At 40.5% G+C, this 16821-nt stretch overlaps 1 protein-coding gene across 4 annotated transcripts in view; it reads left to right on the forward strand.

Moving 5' to 3' along the window:
* The window catches only part of AFF2 (ALF transcription elongation factor 2), a 389617-nt gene that overhangs the window by 358527 nt on the left and 14269 nt on the right, over positions 1-16821 (forward strand). For all 4 annotated transcript variants that reach the window (XM_074200828.1, XM_074200829.1, XM_074200830.1 and 1 more), the window contains 6 exons: positions 1085-1224; positions 1772-1835; positions 4652-4788; positions 8496-8567; positions 8936-9029; positions 12584-12633. In XM_074200828.1, the coding sequence (XP_074056929.1) occupies positions 1085-1224; positions 1772-1835; positions 4652-4788; positions 8496-8567; positions 8936-9029; positions 12584-12633 (557 nt within the window). The remainder of the gene's footprint in view (positions 1-1084; positions 1225-1771; positions 1836-4651; positions 4789-8495; positions 8568-8935; positions 9030-12583; positions 12634-16821) is intronic.

A 16821-nucleotide genomic window follows, 5' to 3' on the forward strand; every position in this document is an offset into this window, starting at 1 on the left:
ATCCATTCACATACTTCATGACAACTCTCCTGAGTCTTCTCTTCTTTAAGCTAAATGTCCCCAGTTCCTTCAACCCATCATCAAAAGAGATGGACTCAAGGACTGCCACAATCCAATTGCCCTTCCCTGTATACTCCCCCCTTAACAATGCTATTCTAAACTCTGGGGTCCAGAACTGTCCCCAGTTCTCCCAATTTCATTTTATCAGCATGGAATACAGTGGCTCTACCATCTTCTTAACCCTGGAAGATGCTTCTCTTAGAATTTGGCACCAAATCGTGGTGGGATTTATGGCTGTCACATTCCACTACGGATGCATATTGAACATTTTCTTTTTAAAGTGCCTACTCTCTAAAAGACCCTTGGCTAAGCATAGAGTCTCATGAGTTCCTGAGTCTTTTCAGCCAATACCCATATGGCCTAAGAATATGTGACACTGACAAGCAAGTGAGCTTGTCTTTCTTTGCCCACTTTCTTTCTAGGTCTATTCTCTGCTAACCACATCTCACCAGCACTTGTTGAGAGAAAGATCTCAGTCCACATCAGTGGCAAATTGGTCACAATTATGAGTCTAAAAAGTTCCCTAGGCAGATAGCTACTAGAAAGGCCAGGTCAATATATGAAGTCTAGGCCTCAAAGCATTCCAGTAGGGGATAGGCTTGGCCACTGAGGTAAATCATGAACTGATGTTCAAGACAATATCTAGAAGTCTTTTCGATGCTGTGGAACTGAGGAGAATCCCTAGCCAAGGATTCTCAGTGGCAGACTCTCCCATTCTGGCCCACTTCTGTTACCTTTCCATTCACCAATCCTGTTGAGTATCACCCTGATGACTTTAAACCTTGGGGAATGGGTATTCATGAGATGCTGGAGATATGGAATTATAAAAGCTTATTTGTTGAGAGTTGAGTGTCATAGGAAAAAAGAAACCTATGACTGATTAGGCTTAAGGAAAAAAAACCCCAAAGCACCTTCATTTTAACCTTAAGACATGTCACTTCTGTTTGGTCAAAGCATTCATGGTGAGATATTTTGCAAACACCAGGTTAATAAAAGTTATTCTCTTTAAAAAAAAAAAAAACAGGGCGAAGATACTTATAACCGGGGTCCAAGTATTGGACTTCTGGATAGTAATCAACTAGAGATGGCGACCTGGTCTTCAATGTCCTCCCTCTCCAATGGGAGCTCAGAGCCAAGAAGACCCCGGATTCATTTTGATGACATGTATGTTGTCAGAAATATTCCAAATTTTTCCTTTCTGTCTTGGGTGGGGCACTGACTTAAGGGGAGATATCCATATCCTTTTCTCTGTGCAAATTAAGTCAAAGAAAAACCATTGGCCAGAAAAAGACTCTTAGAACAGACTTAGGTGGAGGCAACAACAGGCCTTGTTATTGCTATATTCTGATTTTGCTTGGGGCAGGGTGGGGTTAGTATTTCCTATTAGGAAAGTTTCATTCTAGGTTGCTTTGCCACGCTTTTGTCCTTGCTTCTTCTAATGGAGATGTAAGTTGTGGGGACCAACAGGAATTTCTCATCTCTTTTATACATGATAGTCCTACTTGTGGGGTGGCAGGAGAGCAGAATTTGTTAAAGTGGGCCATTTTTATACCTTGAATAACCATTTTGCCCATTTATTTCTAAGTCTATCATAATGGGAATAGATGTGTTTGCATTTAGTTGGGGATTCATAGCAAAAATATTTGGGCTATTCAGTATTTTAATCAAATGATGCCAGAGCCTTCTGAAAAAATGAATTATATTTGTTTAGGCTTCATAATGCCGACTATTACATGCAGGAGGCCAAGAAGCTGAAACACAAAGCTGACGCACTGGTATGTTCCCAGCGATTTTTCCCTGCTTTTTTCCGTTGAACCCTTTATGTTTCTAGAAAAAATCCACTGGGGACAAGCCCCCCACTGACATTTTCAACTGCCCACTGCCAGTTCACTTTGCCTAGCAGGGCCTCTGCTGAGGAATGAGAAAGTTGGCCACAGTGCCCTGGTTCCCAACCATTGGAGCACTGGGATTGCCTTGACATCCTCCACTTAGGCTAGATAACCAAATTGCTTCCTTCCTCCCCCTCCAAGAATTGAATGGTGTATGTTGTTCTTGTGTTTTTTTTTAATGAAAATCAGTCTCAAAAAAGTCCTGGAGGCTTAGAAAGAGAATTTTATACTTTCCCCATGAGATAAAAGGAAGCATCCCTGGGCCATACCAGGCCCCCTTCAGATCCACCTTAAAAGATCAGGAAAAGAACAATAATGTCTATTTGGCCTCTCAGGTGACATGGATAAGCTCAAGACTTTAGGAAATCTCTTTCTTTCTCTCTCTCTCTCTCTGTCTCTCTCTCTCTCTCTCTCTCTCACACACACACACACACACACACACACACACACACACACACACATACACATACACATGCAGCTAACAGATATTAGCAGGAAGCTCTGCATCTCATTAAGCTAGCTATATTTCCTGAGATGCTTTTTGGGAGAAGGTGTCCCACAGTGAGCAGTTCTTAATATCCTAAGATAACACTGACAGCTCTTCCCCCAGAAGACCCTCCCCCATAGATGAGCCCTTAAAGGGAAACAATCTCAGTTTTACCATTAACCTGTTGCCCTGTGCTAACATTTAGCCATCTGGACCAATAAGGGCTTTCACATGCTTTGTCCTTCTCCTTTCTGGAGTCTCCTCTTTTAAAAGTGTCTTGTTGCTCTCTGCTTCTTCACCTTTGACTAAGTCTGACACCATTAGGAGAGGTGTTGGAGCAGAAATAACCTGAGAAGGCACAGCCCAACAGGGCCGGGCCTATAGGGAGAACTTTTCTACTACAGGCAGCTTGACCCTGAGAGAGCTCTTAATGGGGCACCATGCCTTGGCTGTGTGATGTACAAGTCCTTGGCAAACAACCACCAATACTAAGACCCACCCAACAGCATAGATCTCTTGAACTGTCATTTCCACTCCTCTGTTGGTCAAACTCTAACTGGAACTAACATCCCGCAGATCTGTATTGTCCCCTTAGAAATAATTGTTTCATGGGCTTCCAGATTGACATGAGGAGATGTGCAAAATGCCAGCTCTGCCTGAGAAGTTGGGAAGATGGGGCTTATGACTAGTCCAAGCACTGATGAAGAATTAAAAGGCCTGTGGCTGACATTCTCTTTAGAGGTCCCCACGTTGCTAGCACAGTTGAGGGTCTTCCATCCTCAACCAGAATCTGAATAAGCAAGTAAACCACATATCCTATATGTGAGCAGATATGATCCAGCCCTGTTGGACACCTTATCAAATTTCTTCAAAAGTTAAAACAAGTGAGATGGAGAAATTAATTAAGACCAGGCTTCAGCCTTTACCCTTCTAAGGCTGGGTCTCTCTGCCACCAAAACAAGTTGAGCAGCAGGGAAAGATGGGCCAACAGGAGGCTGGGAGCTAATGGCTTAAGGAAATTACCTTGTGAGATGAGAGGGAAAAGTCAAAACAAAAACACCACCATCGCCACCACTACAGAAATCTCGCTCACACGGATGCACAGGTTTTCCCAGAATAGCTTTGATTGAAAGGCTGAATTTCATGCAAATAAATATTTACCCAACAGTTTACAGAAATTAAGCTATGGTTTTCTGCAGTACACAAAAGCTGAAACAACATGCATTCATTTTAAGAAGAGAGAGCCATTGTCACAGCAGATTCAGCTGGATCTGTAACTCAGATCATTCTCCAGTGTTACTTAATCCTTTGTTAGAGATAGCTACTGTGCCGTTTCAAGAAGTGAAACCCTTACAGTTGCCGAGAAAATATTGTGATAAGAGATATACAGAGAAATTGTCAAAGAGCATTATATTGGTTGTTTAACATAAAAGACTGTATTAATGGGAAGCACACATCCAGCTATCAGAAATGGAAAATGTTAAAATACTCTTGTCAAAATCCTCAGTATAAAATGCGATATACAATATTCATTACACATCAAAAGAAATCTGGATGGCTGAGTCACTTTCAGGATGACCATTATCAGGAGAAACCTTTTTGCCATTAAATTCTCCTGAGATAAAATATTTCAGACTGCTATACTTGGGGCTTTTTGCCACTATCGCCAGACATCATTTTCAATGAAAGTGATGAGATCTTTGTCAACAGCCCTACCACAACTTCACATTTTTCATGACAAATGGCACCAATCTGTTACTTCTCTCCGATGGATCAGGGTGCTCACAAGGAGCAGTGAATCAAAGCAGAAGGAGAAAATGGACTTTTAGGTTACAGTTTCAGTCAAATCTGCAGCTGAGTCTGGTTGAGGCAGAGAGTGGAGGGCAGGGTGAATGGCTACATTTAAAAAAAAATATCCTTTGACTTTCACGTACCATAGTCACCCCTGAAAGTCAATCCATTCATCCTTGAGGGAAATGATCAACTTCTTTTTAAGTGAGGCAGTGCAGTTAAGTAACTTGCCTAAGTTCACTCAGCTAGGAAGTCTCAAATGTCTGAGGTCACATTTGAACTCAGGTCCTCCTGACTCCAGGGTCAGTGCTCTATCCACTGATCCACCTAGCTGCCCCCAAAGCTATCTTTTAAAAATGTTCCATTCTTTCTGTGTTCTCTCTTCTTGAAGGAGAAAAGTTGAACAATCATTTGTCCATTTCAGGTAGAGAAGTTTGGCAAAGCTGTGTATTATACTGATGCAGCCCTCTCCTTCATTGAGTGTGGCAATGCAATGGAGCGGGATCCACTAGAAGCAAAATCTCCATACACCATGTACTCGGAAACCGTGGAGCTCATCAGGTTAATGTCCTTACTTTGATCATTTTCATTATCTCATTTCAGTCATAATTAGAACCTGCTATGTTTTAAAAAATATCATTTCAACATATTAATGATTTGTCCAAGGCATCTTCATTTCTGAAGTCATCATAATTAGTTCTTGCCATTTTATTAATGTCACAGAAAATTTATAATTGATGGACACTGCTTTTATAAATTAGCCCCTTTAGAGGTTATAATGTGAGTGTTATAATTTGCAATATTCATAAAATTAAAATGGGAATGTAGTGGGTGGAAATAAAGTAGAGTCATTTCACCGTTTGACAACGACACTTGTCTTTTAAAAGGTATAGTTTTATAATTCAAAACCCCTAAAGTGGGGCTATCAGAATTTCCATTATAAACCCTGTTTTCTGTCCTGATTATAAAAAATTGTTCTGAGCTCCAAGTTGGCATTTAAGGTCACAGATGGAGAACAGACTTAGTTTTTCCATTTGTACTGGCATTTGAGGGAGAGGAGGGGGAAAGGGGGAAAGAGGAGAGGGGAGAGATTCAACCACAAAGTTTCCTGGTTTCATTTACTTTTCAAAAATGAAATTTTCCAGGCTATTGGTCTAGGTTGTAGGGGCGACAAATGTCATTTAAGGCACACACAGAAGAAAAAAAAAAGCAGGAAAAGCTTTGCCTCTGATCTTTACAGAGCATCAGTTGGTGGAGCCTTTTGTTAGGGACTTGAGAGGGCCTGGTCCAACCCCCTTCTTGTGCAAGGGGGGGTCAAGATTCACTCACAGTTACTCATCCGGGAAATGAGAGAACTGGGACTCCAGACCAGGTCTCCTTCCTCCTAATCCAAGGGCTGTTTTCTACTGTACCATGTTTCAGGGATCTGGAACAACTCAGTAGGAAATTGGGCCTTGATACTCCAGCTTGTGAATAGTCCTTCATGTGGCAGATCTACATTGTCTCTTAGTTCATAACATTCTTCTGCTAACAGGAATGGCAACAAATATTTGCATAGAAGATGGAAAAAGAGTCTCACTAGTGATTAGGGAGTGATCTCAAACAAGATAAAATAAGGGTCCAGGTCAACTTCCCCAAATTAAAGGGATTAATGAGAATTCTCTATCCTCTCCCTCTGCCATTGATGTACATCCCTTGATCACTGAGAAACCATCAGAGCATTGCCCTCCCAGTTGAAGGAATTTTTGGACTATATAAAAGTGGTCATTTTGGTCTCTTTGCTGCATATTGTAACCTAGTCAATCACTGAATGGGCATTGCCTAGTCAAACTGTGACCTGGGAAAGGCTTTAGCTTTAAAAGACCAAAGCCTCCCACTGGATCCAGTCCCTTCTCCAGTCATCCTGATCTGTACCTTGGGCCCTGGACCCAGCTGGTTCCAGAGAGAAAGTGAGGCTGATGATGTAGCGCAGCAACCCCTTGTTTAAATCCATCTCATTTGCATGTCATGACATCACTTCTCTGATGTCATGGTCTTCTTCAAGAACAAAGGATAAACAACCACATATGGCATATGTCCCATTCCCGTGAAAATTGGGGCAACCCTAGTAAAATCTCCCTCTCCTTTTTTCCTCTCACTGGCAAGTTACATGATCTTTCTAAACTTTACTAGGAAAATAATGCAAGATAAAATACATTCTTCATTGCCACTAGTCCCTTACAGTTTGATGGCACTTAAATGTTTCAGAGCCCTGGAAAGGCCTCTGATCCTGCTGCCAAAGGAAGTGAGATTTATTGCCATGATAAAACTATACTTTATGTTATATGAGTGGGGGAATGGGATGGGATTCATCAAGTCCCTATGTCTGAAAATGGGCATTCCCCAGGACCAGGGGCAAGAAGAAGCAGAAACCCTAGCAGAACCCCCACCCTAGAGAGCTAGGATTTCTGTGACACTGAGTTCTTTCCTGCACTCCATTACCTCCTTGTAAATGAGAACTCATCAAAGCTTTCATATACCTTTAAACTTCCTGATGCAACACTGAAGCCTATTACTTATTCTAGTACAAGTACCTGTGAAATTGCATTAAAGCTCAGTACAATGATTTTATGCAATGAATTGATTTTCAAGAGCCTCAATTCACCGAATGGAGTATGCTTAGTTAAAAGGGGAAAAGAGGAAGGAAGAAGGGGACAAAGAGGCAACCTCACCCTTTTCTTTTTTTTTGAAATATAAATATTTTATTTATTTTGAGTTTTACAATTTTCCCCCTGATCTTACGCCCCCCCCACAGAAGGCAATTTGCCAATCTTTACATTGTTTCTATGGTATACATTGATCCAAATTGAGTGTGATGAGAGAGAAACCATATCCTTAAGGAAGAAACATAAAATATAAGAGATAGCAAGATGAGACAATAAGATATCAGGTTTTTTCCTAAATTAAAGGTAATAGTCCTTGAACTTTGTTCAAACTCCACAGTTCTTTATCTGGCTACAGATGGTACTCTCCATTGCAGACAGCCCAAAATTGTCCCTGATTGTTGCACTGGTGGAATGAGTGAGTCCATCAAGTTTGATCATCGCCCCCATGTTGCTGTTAGGATGTACAATGTTTTTCTGGTTCTGCTCATCTCACTCAGCATCAGTTCATGAAAATCCCTCCAGGCTTCCCTGAATTCCCATCCCTCCTGGTTTCTAATAGAACAATAGTGTTACATGACATACATATACCACAGTTTGCTAAGTCATTCCCCAATTAAAGGACATTTACTTGACTTCCAATTCTTTGCCACCACAAACAGGGCTGCTATGAATATTTTTGTACTTTGTTGCCCTTTGAGCGTACTTCCAGATTGCTTTCCAGAAAGGATAGATGAGTTCACAGCTCCACCAATAATGTATTAGTGTCCCAAATTTCCTACAACCCTTCCAAAAATGATCATTATCCTTTTTGGTCATATTGGCAAGTCTGAGAGGTGGGAACCTCACCCTTTTCTCACCAGAGTGGTAAATGGTGATGTTTGAGGAAGAGGGGGGGAGGAAGAGGAAGAGGAGATGGGGATTTTCAAAACCAGCAACAATAACCCAGAAGATCCCACTAAGGCAATGAGGGCAGATCATAGGAGGGAACTTGACCTCCCCTTTAGAAACACCACTTTGTATCTTATAGTGATAATGTACAAGTCTGACTGACTGACTGTATGTATGATACACATTATATGTCCATGTATAAAAGAGTTCCCACAAAAGACCCTAGGAAAATATTAACTGGAGGGTATGAGCAAAATGCAATAACATTATAAAGAAAGAACTATGCAGAATGATAGAAAGCATGTCATCACAGTAGGGGGAAAAATGGAGGGTTTCTCCCAGAATGGGGGACAACCAACTGACCCCATTTGTGTTGTCCCTACTCCCTTTTCCATCTGGAAAACATCAGTAAGTTTATGAGAGGGTACAGCCCCAAGGTGTTTGTGATGGGCCATGATCAGCATCACAAGAGGGAGAAGTCCCAGCTCCCAGGGAGCTTAGGAAGATTCCTGTTTCCATTATTTCCAGAAAGTCTTTCCATGCCGAACTTGATTTGTTTTCAGGATATGACATCAACCCTCTCTTAGTGAACTGTTCTGTTTATTATTTCCCATATTTTCAGTTCTTATATTCATGTTACGACACGTGTGCATGTTTCTGCGTGTTGGGGAGACAGACCAAAGCACCTCCAACCCTGCCCTTTAGGAGCATGTCATGTTTTCTTTGTTTCCACAGATACGCCCTGAGACTTAAGAATTTCACCTGCTCTTCTGCCAGTGAATGGGACAAGCGACTTGCAATTTTATGGTAAGTGTCAGGGAAATCATGACAAAGCCAATAGAAGCCTGAAAAAAAAAGACTTTAGAACTAGAAAATTCCATAAGCTGCTTATACCAGACCATTATTCTTGTTTTCTATTAAACTATTAAAGGATAACTAATGGACAGCCTCAGCAGCTGACTAAACATTTAGTTTTCTCATTTATACTCTTATCAAGATGGGATTTTAATGCTTTTCCCTCCCCTTCCTCACTTTTTCCATGTTTTTCTTATATTTCTCCATCTATCTAACCTTAGAAAAGAAACTAAAAACTATATATTGCCTTTTTTTTTGGTTACAGTTTATAGATTTCATTAAACACTGGAATTAACATAATCCTTTCCTAATTACCACAGCTACCGATGCTTATCACTCCTCTACTTGAGAATGTTTAAACTAAAGAGAGACCATGCTATGAAGTATTCCAGATCTCTGATGGAATATTTTAAGGTAATCCTTATTTTGTATCTTTTGGAAAGAGCTAGCGAATGAAATGACTAATGAGATCTGACAGGCACGTTATTAAATGTCAATTTGCAAAGAACAGGATTTTTGCCAGCAAGGTTATCATGGCTGCGGAAGCCATTGGCTCTCTCATTTCTGCAGGGGCCTGCTCACCCCTCCTTAGGGACCTAGTGCTAGACTTACATTTGATTTGGGTCACAGAGGGGAAAATAAAATGGTTCAGTCACCTCAATATTGTCCTGATTGACAGAAATGTCCTTTGGCAGTTTCAGTGATATTTGAAAGTCCTGTTTACACTCAGAGCAGGTCTTCTGTCCTTCTCTGCACTCAAGCCCTTTGGGAAAACCAGTGAGTATGTGGGAATAAGGATGGTAACCATTAAACAGGTACAAGGTCCACTGTCTTTCCTAGCAGAGGAAGGGCAAGGATTTATCATAAATTCTTCCTGCAACAGGCAGCAATAACCAAATGACTGTAGAAAGCTCAGGAGAGGAGACAGAGTGAACTCTATCCCTGAAACTAAGGCACACCTTTTTAGATTGCTTTAGACTTGCAAAGCTTTTTCACCCACTAGCTCTTTGGATCCTTCCTCAAAATTCCATGAGGAGGTGATACAAGTATTACTGACTCCATTTCACAGATGAGAAGACCAAGACTCCAAGCCTCACCTAGCTAGTATTAAATGGTGGGGACATGCATGGCATCTTATCAAATGTCCCATAGCCTGCTTAGTATTGTTACACAATCTTCTGTAGAGTGTCTTCAAGAGGTCCATCATCTGAGGATTTGTGGGCTTCAACTTAAAACCCAAAGGCTCATTAAACAATGGCCCTCACTGCAAATCATTTGAACCAAAAAAATAAAGATTACAGCAGTATCTTAGAAAAGGGATAAGAGGCAGCTAGGTGGCACAGTGGAGAGAGCATTGACACTGGAGTCAGGGGGAACTGAGTTCAAATCTAGCCTCAGACACTTAATAATGACTTTGTTGTATGACCTTGGGCAAGTCACTTAACCCCATTGTCTTAAATAAATTTTTTTTTGAAGAAGAAGCTTTTTTCTTTTACCAGAATCCCTTCTCTTCAGATTTAAGCTCTAAGGAGAGAGAACAACTCATAGATGACTTTGGATAAGGTTTCCCAATAACAGAACCTAGGGGATACATATTCCCTATAGAAAAGCAACAGAAAAGTCTTGAAGCCAATGGGGAGAGGGAAGGAAATTCAAGTTGGCATCTGGGATTGAGGATACAGATGTACCTGGTTCTCTTTCTTCCAGGGTCTGGAAGCATTAGAAAGAAGCCAAGTTAGACAGTGACATAAAACTTGTACGAATTGTGGTCAAGGTTTTAAAAACCTTAAATTGTGTGATTGAAGCAGCCTCTTGTGTAAATACAACTACTACCGAAAGAGGTATGTTTCTGGGAAGGAAATAGTTATCATCTCTGTGATATCTAGGGTCTGAGTTGGGCTGACCCCAAGGATTGGTTAAAAGGTACCACAAGTCATAGGAAGAAGTTGACTTCTGTATGCTATTTGGTTGAAATGTACAAAATCAAATAAGGTTATTGAAAAATACTGTTGCTTAATGCTATATCAAACTTGATAGTCTCTAACAACAAATAAATGAATGAATGATAAGGCCTGTGCAAAGTATTGGACATGAAGAGGAAGACAGGCCCTGCTCAAGGGGTTCACACCATGTAAAAAGAAATGACAAAAAAAAAAAAAGAAATGACACCTATTGAAGGAGGGTCCTTCTATCAGAAGGACTCCTGGTCTAGTAACTCAGCAGCTAAGAATGCATTTTATTTTATTTTATTTTATTGGTTTCTTTGCAAAGCAATGGGGTTCAGTGACTTGCCCAAGGTCACACATCTAGGGAATTACTAATTGTCCGAGGCCACATTTGAACTCAGTTCTCCTGACTCCAGGGTCGGTGCTCTATTCACTGCACCACCTAGCTGCCTCAATGCATTTTCTTTAAAGTAAGTTTCATTACTAAAACCATGTTAACTGATGGTTAAGTGGGTAGAGCACTAGATGTAGAGTCAGAAAGATCTGACTCAGACACTGCATAGCTGCGTGACCTTGGGCAGGTCACTGAACCTTTGCCTGCCTCAGTTTCATAAAATGGAGAAACTACCAGCACCTACTTCACAGAATTATTGTGAGCAACAAAAGAGCTAATATATGTAAAAGGCTTTGCAAACTTAAAGTGATATGTAAATTCCAGCTACCTGGATGTCAGGGAAACTAGATAGCACTGCAGCACAAAAGACCCAAGTTCACATCCAGCCTCAAATAATACTTACTAGCTGTGTAACCCTGGGCAAGTCACTTCACCCAATTTGCCTCAATTTCCTCATCTATAAATGAGCTGGTGAAGGAAATGATAAACTACTCTAGTATCTCTGCCAAGAAAACCCCAAATGGGGTCACAGAAAGAAACACATCAGAAATGACTGAATACCATCAAAATCCCAGTGTTTACCTATTTGAGCATAAAAGAACCTGGATGATAAAAAATTTTCTTTTCTGGGTTTCAGTAGATATGGCTGCTGGGGAGATGAGGACTACAGTCCCTTCAGAGTCTATTGCTAGGTTCCAAATCCACCAGAGTTGCTCCCCTGGATTATAACAGTGAGGGCCAGGCTAGAATTAGAGTCACTGGTGTGGGGGATGCACACTTGCTTGCCTGTTGGGGGTCCCTGATCAATGACAGTAGGTGGTACTAGGGGTCGGAAGAGGGTTGATGAACCCTTCCTCACAAGGTTTGCTTCCCATACTAGATGATGGCTGACTAAGCCTCAGTCCTACTCAGAATTGGTCCTGTTTCAGTTGTACTGAGGGGGATTAGTGGGTTCCTTGAGTCTCCTCCATGAACACATATATGTACACAAATATACAGTATATTCTTTAAGTTATCCTCATTTTAGCACAAAGTAGGAAAACAGTTTTCCTTTCAAATGAAATGAGCAACCCAATGATATAGAAAAGCTCTTTGAGAGGGGGTGGTTTAATTCCATAAAGTTGGTCACCCTATCTATATCCCAGTTTCCTAAAGAATCTAGAAGGCGTCTCCTCCCACCTACTTCAAGTGATTTACCCCCCCTTGCAGGTGGCATCTTTCCATCTGGGCAAAGGTTCTTTCTTACTACAAAAGGTGACCAACTTCTTATACTCACAAGGACCTGGTTTCCAGGCTCCATTCTTTACAAGGATAATTAAGCCACTTCTTGGAAAACTGATTCTGATTTTGCTGGGCCTTTTAGGAGCTCCTATCTTTCATCAAGTGACTTTCATGGTCCTGATTGGGGCCTACTAATTATCCTAACCAGCTATTTTCATCAAGCACTGTGCTTTGGGTGCTGACACATTGCATACATACATTCCAGCTCCTGCTAACGAAACAGGAGGCAGCCAGAAATGCTGTAATCAATATTAATGTACTTTAAATCACACTTCCATCTGTTTCTGAATTAATAAATTACAAAATAGATTTCCTTATTTTTTCCCTCTCTTTTTCTCTTTTAACAGTCATCTTCCAAGGCTGCCCAGATACCTTCCCCATGGGGAAGCTGTGGAAAGTAAGTATTTTCTAAAAATTACTAGCTTCCTCATGTAAAGGAATGATTTTTCTAGGCACAATATATTTTTACATTCAAAACTCCAGAGTGAAGGTCAGTTATTCCATAAGGGTGGTTTCAGGGTATCCCACAGCTCGAGGCCCCAGCTTCAGCAATGACAGAATTGAAAAGTTGAAGAATGATTGCATACCAAATTCTCAGTCCCTTTGATCTTTGAGCCAAATGAGGGTCATTAAAAGAACCACTAATTAGGTGGCCTGTGCCACTATTTCAGGGAGTTAAAGGATAGTTAACTGCCAATACAACAATTTTTCAATAATTCGCTCAGTAATGAAAGACCAATGAAATATTCATTGATATATGGTAAGTGCTGTTTAATAAAACTAAAGACAGAATGGTGGTGAAAATGGAAAGGCACTTAGTCAACCAATTATCTGAGCCATCATGATGGTTTTTATATTAATGCTAAAATACCCTGACCTAAAATATAAAATCAGATTGTGTAACAATGATAGGAGGCTCCATGAAACCATCTCATGAGTATGGCCTCATTGGAAATGCATTATTATTTCTTGGAAGGGGAGTCAGGAAACCTGGGTTCCAGTTTCACTTCTATAGAACATTGATTACCTGTCGATCATGACCAAGGCACTTGAGTATCATGTGCTTTGGAAGAAAATGAGACTAGTTCTTTTTAAGGTTCCTTTTATCCCTGCAGAAGAATTCTTGGAAAAATTTCAGGATTCTCTCAGGTACTTGGGAAGCTTTGTAGTCCAATTCAGAGATGGCAAAGAAACTGTAGACTAATGGCACTAGGTGACTTCAGTTAAAAATCTCTGAATTTTCCCACTTAGAAATTTAAAAAAAAAATTATTAAATATATACTCGCTGCTAGTCACATGGATTCAAGACAGCTGGGTATAGTTGCTCAGTCATTAGGCACCAGCCCTGGGTTCAGATTCTACCTCTGGCACTTACTAGTTGTGTGAGAGCCAGAAAATAGGACTCATCTACAAAGTCATAGACAAGCAGACTTGAAGGTATTCTCACATCAGAATTTCCCTACAGACTCTTTCAATTTTGAGTATGTACAAGACACTTTGTTATATATTTATAAACAGTAACAAGTGGAATGGCCCAAAGAGGTGGCATCTGCAGTGGGCCTTGAGGGAAGACAGCGGCTGCCAGGTCTTGTCAATCATATCTCCTCAACTGGTCCCCAACTCCCTAGTTCAGGCATACAGCCAACCTCTTCCTTTCTTCTACACAGCTGCCAAATTGCTATTCCTCAAGCACAGGGAAGACAGCATTCCTGGACCATCTAGAAAAGCATCCATGATTCCCCAAGATCACCAGGATCAATACAAACGTATCTATTCAGCATTTTAAACTCTCTGTAGTCTAGTTCTGTCCTAGGTTTCCAAGCTGATCATCTAATTCTCTCCACTGAGGAAAGAAATTGGTCAACTTACCCCATATATCACATTCCATCTCCCAACTCAACACTTTTTCACAGAAGCTGTCCTTCAGGCCTAGGATGCTTTCCCTCCTAATCTTTGCCTCTTGGAATTTTTAGTTCGCAGTAAGGCTCAGTTCTAGTGCCCTTCATATCAACAGGAACTTACTTCTCCTAGGTTTTAGGGCCCCACCATACCCAAATGATTAGATCTTTATTTTTGTCTACAGCCTGTGAACCTATGGCACCCTTCCGATAAAATGTAAACTCTTTGAGGGCAGGGACCATATCACAGGAAGCTTTTAATAAAATGTTTGTTGATTAAAGATGAAGGAGTTTTCCAAATGTAGGAAGTAGGAAAGTTGCAGTGTCCAGTTCAAGGAAAAACACCTGATAACCTAATTTGACAGAAAAGTAAAGTTCCTGAAAGGGAAGTTGGGGAGGGAGTAGAGATTAGTCTGCAGGGAGCCTGGAAAGATAGACTGGAGCCAGATTGTGAAGGGATTTAAATGCTAAGCTGAGTAGTTTATGTTTTATCCTAGAGGTAATAGAGGGAAGAGCCATGTGGCTTTTTTGAGAAAAGTAGTAATGCAGTCCTATTGCCTTAAGACGATGTTTTTGAAAGCTGTGTGGAAGATGGAGGCAGGGAGACCAGATGGGAGGCCATCACAGCAATCCAGGCAATAGGTATCAAGGGTCTGAATTGTAGCCATTGGCTATCTTAGCAAGTGCCTAGAACTTGGAGGAATAATGCAGGAAAGTGAAAGTTAAGGATGATTCTAAGGTTGGGGAATGGACTGCTGGAATGGCATGATCTACTCAACAAAAACAAATTTGGGGAGTGGGAAAAGATAATGGGTTGGGTTTTGGATATGTTGAATTTGAGATGACCAGCAGGCATCTAGGAAGAATATACATGAAAAGGCAGACAATGATGCATGACTGCATGTAAAAATCTGGGAGTTTTCTGTGGAAAGATGATTTTTGAATTCATAGGCACAAATGAGAAGTCAAAGGTGATGATTAAGAAAATGCAATCAGCTCCCAAATTTTGAATTTAGAGGTGGAGGTAGAAGCTCAGCTACATGGGACTCAGACATAGAAGATAACCTTAGGAGTTAGCAGGGTTTGGGATTCAATATGCCTACACATGTTTGTAGGAGGCAAGGTAAAAGTCAATAGAGTGAGACAAGAATGAGGGCGGGAAAAGGAGAGTATCTGAGAAGAGATCCTGGGTCAAGAAGGGGAGAGGATATAGTAAATGAAATAAAGAAAGGCAATAGTGACAAAAGGAAGAGTGAGAGAAAAAAACAGGATTCCAATAATACTCTTATCTGGGAAAGGTGAGAGAAGAGTAAAAAGGAGAAAAATAATTGCAAGCAGAATAATTTCATTAAATTTAAGAAGCTTAGAACAGGACAGAAAAACAAAGAGCAAATGGCCTAAGACCAAGATCAAATTTGTATAAGCCATATAAATTTCAGGGAAACAGCCATAAAAATTTAAAATATGTTTAGGCACATAATACTCATTAATGTGAAAAAGGAAAAAAAATATTTAACATGTTCTGTAATACAAAATAGTAATATGGGAACACAAGCAAAACCAAAAATAAATCACAGCTAGAAACCAAACAACAGCATCCTGAACAATGAAACAGATAATGGGAGAGTATGTAAAAGGGAAAGATATTGGGACAGTAGGTCAAAATGTGAGAGTATCTACAACTCAAGAGGTCCTCAGAGAAAAAAGAAACATTATCTCAGAAAATATATACAAACAAAATAAGAAATCATCAAAGAACTGAGCATGAGAGAAAGAGTGGCTAAGTAAAAAGAGAAAGAGGAAAGGGGGTGATATGGAGAAGGGTATTGGGGCCAGGAGAAAAGAGTGAACACCTTGTAAGAATGGAGGGATAGGGGGTGACTAGGTGGTGCAGTGGATAGAGCACCAGCCCTGGACTCAGGAGGACCTGAGTTCAAATCCGACCTCAGACACTTAATAATTACCTAGCTGTGTGGCTTTGGGCAAGCCACCTAACCCCATTGCCTTGCAAAAAAAAGAAGAATGGAGGGATAGGAAGGATAAAGGAGCTAATGGCAAAGAAAAAGGGGGACTACCTTGAAGCCTGGTATTAAGCTCATTTTCAGGTTCTGTGGCCCCAATTTCTGACACACACAAGGCGTTTAATCAATGTTTGCTACAGTCAACTAAAAATGACGCCACCTGCCCTTTATATCCCTCACAGATGTGAAAGTAAATTAAATTATGTGGAAAACACTTTAGCAAGGCAAAGTACTCTTATAAATACAAGCTCCTGTTGTCAGTAGCTTTTCACACTTTCCTATTTCAAGTATAACTGATCCTCTTTTTCTAAATACTCAGACAAGATACTACAGGTGCAGACATAATTTCTTCAATATCATTTCCATATTCATAATGAAGGAAAAGCTTCATTTTTTTTAGAAACCATATTTGAATGGTTGAATTCAGGTCTGTTCTGATATTGATACATGGAGTGGATAATAGATTCTTCTTTGGAGTTCAGAAAGTAAAAATGGAAAAGGCCAGGGAAGCCTGTTCTCTGCACACAAATCAAGAATGCACCAGGTCAGACAAGTAGCTCTTAGAAAAGAAGAGTATTTTTAAAATTAAAAAATGAAAGCGTTTAAATACATACTTAAGCTCATCAAGTCCAGTTCAAAAAGGGCCTTCAGGTTTGTTTGGTTTTA

Source organism: Macrotis lagotis, chromosome X (assembly GCF_037893015.1).
Source record: "Macrotis lagotis isolate mMagLag1 chromosome X, bilby.v1.9.chrom.fasta, whole genome shotgun sequence".
Taxonomy (NCBI): Eukaryota; Metazoa; Chordata; class Mammalia; order Peramelemorphia; family Peramelidae; genus Macrotis; species Macrotis lagotis.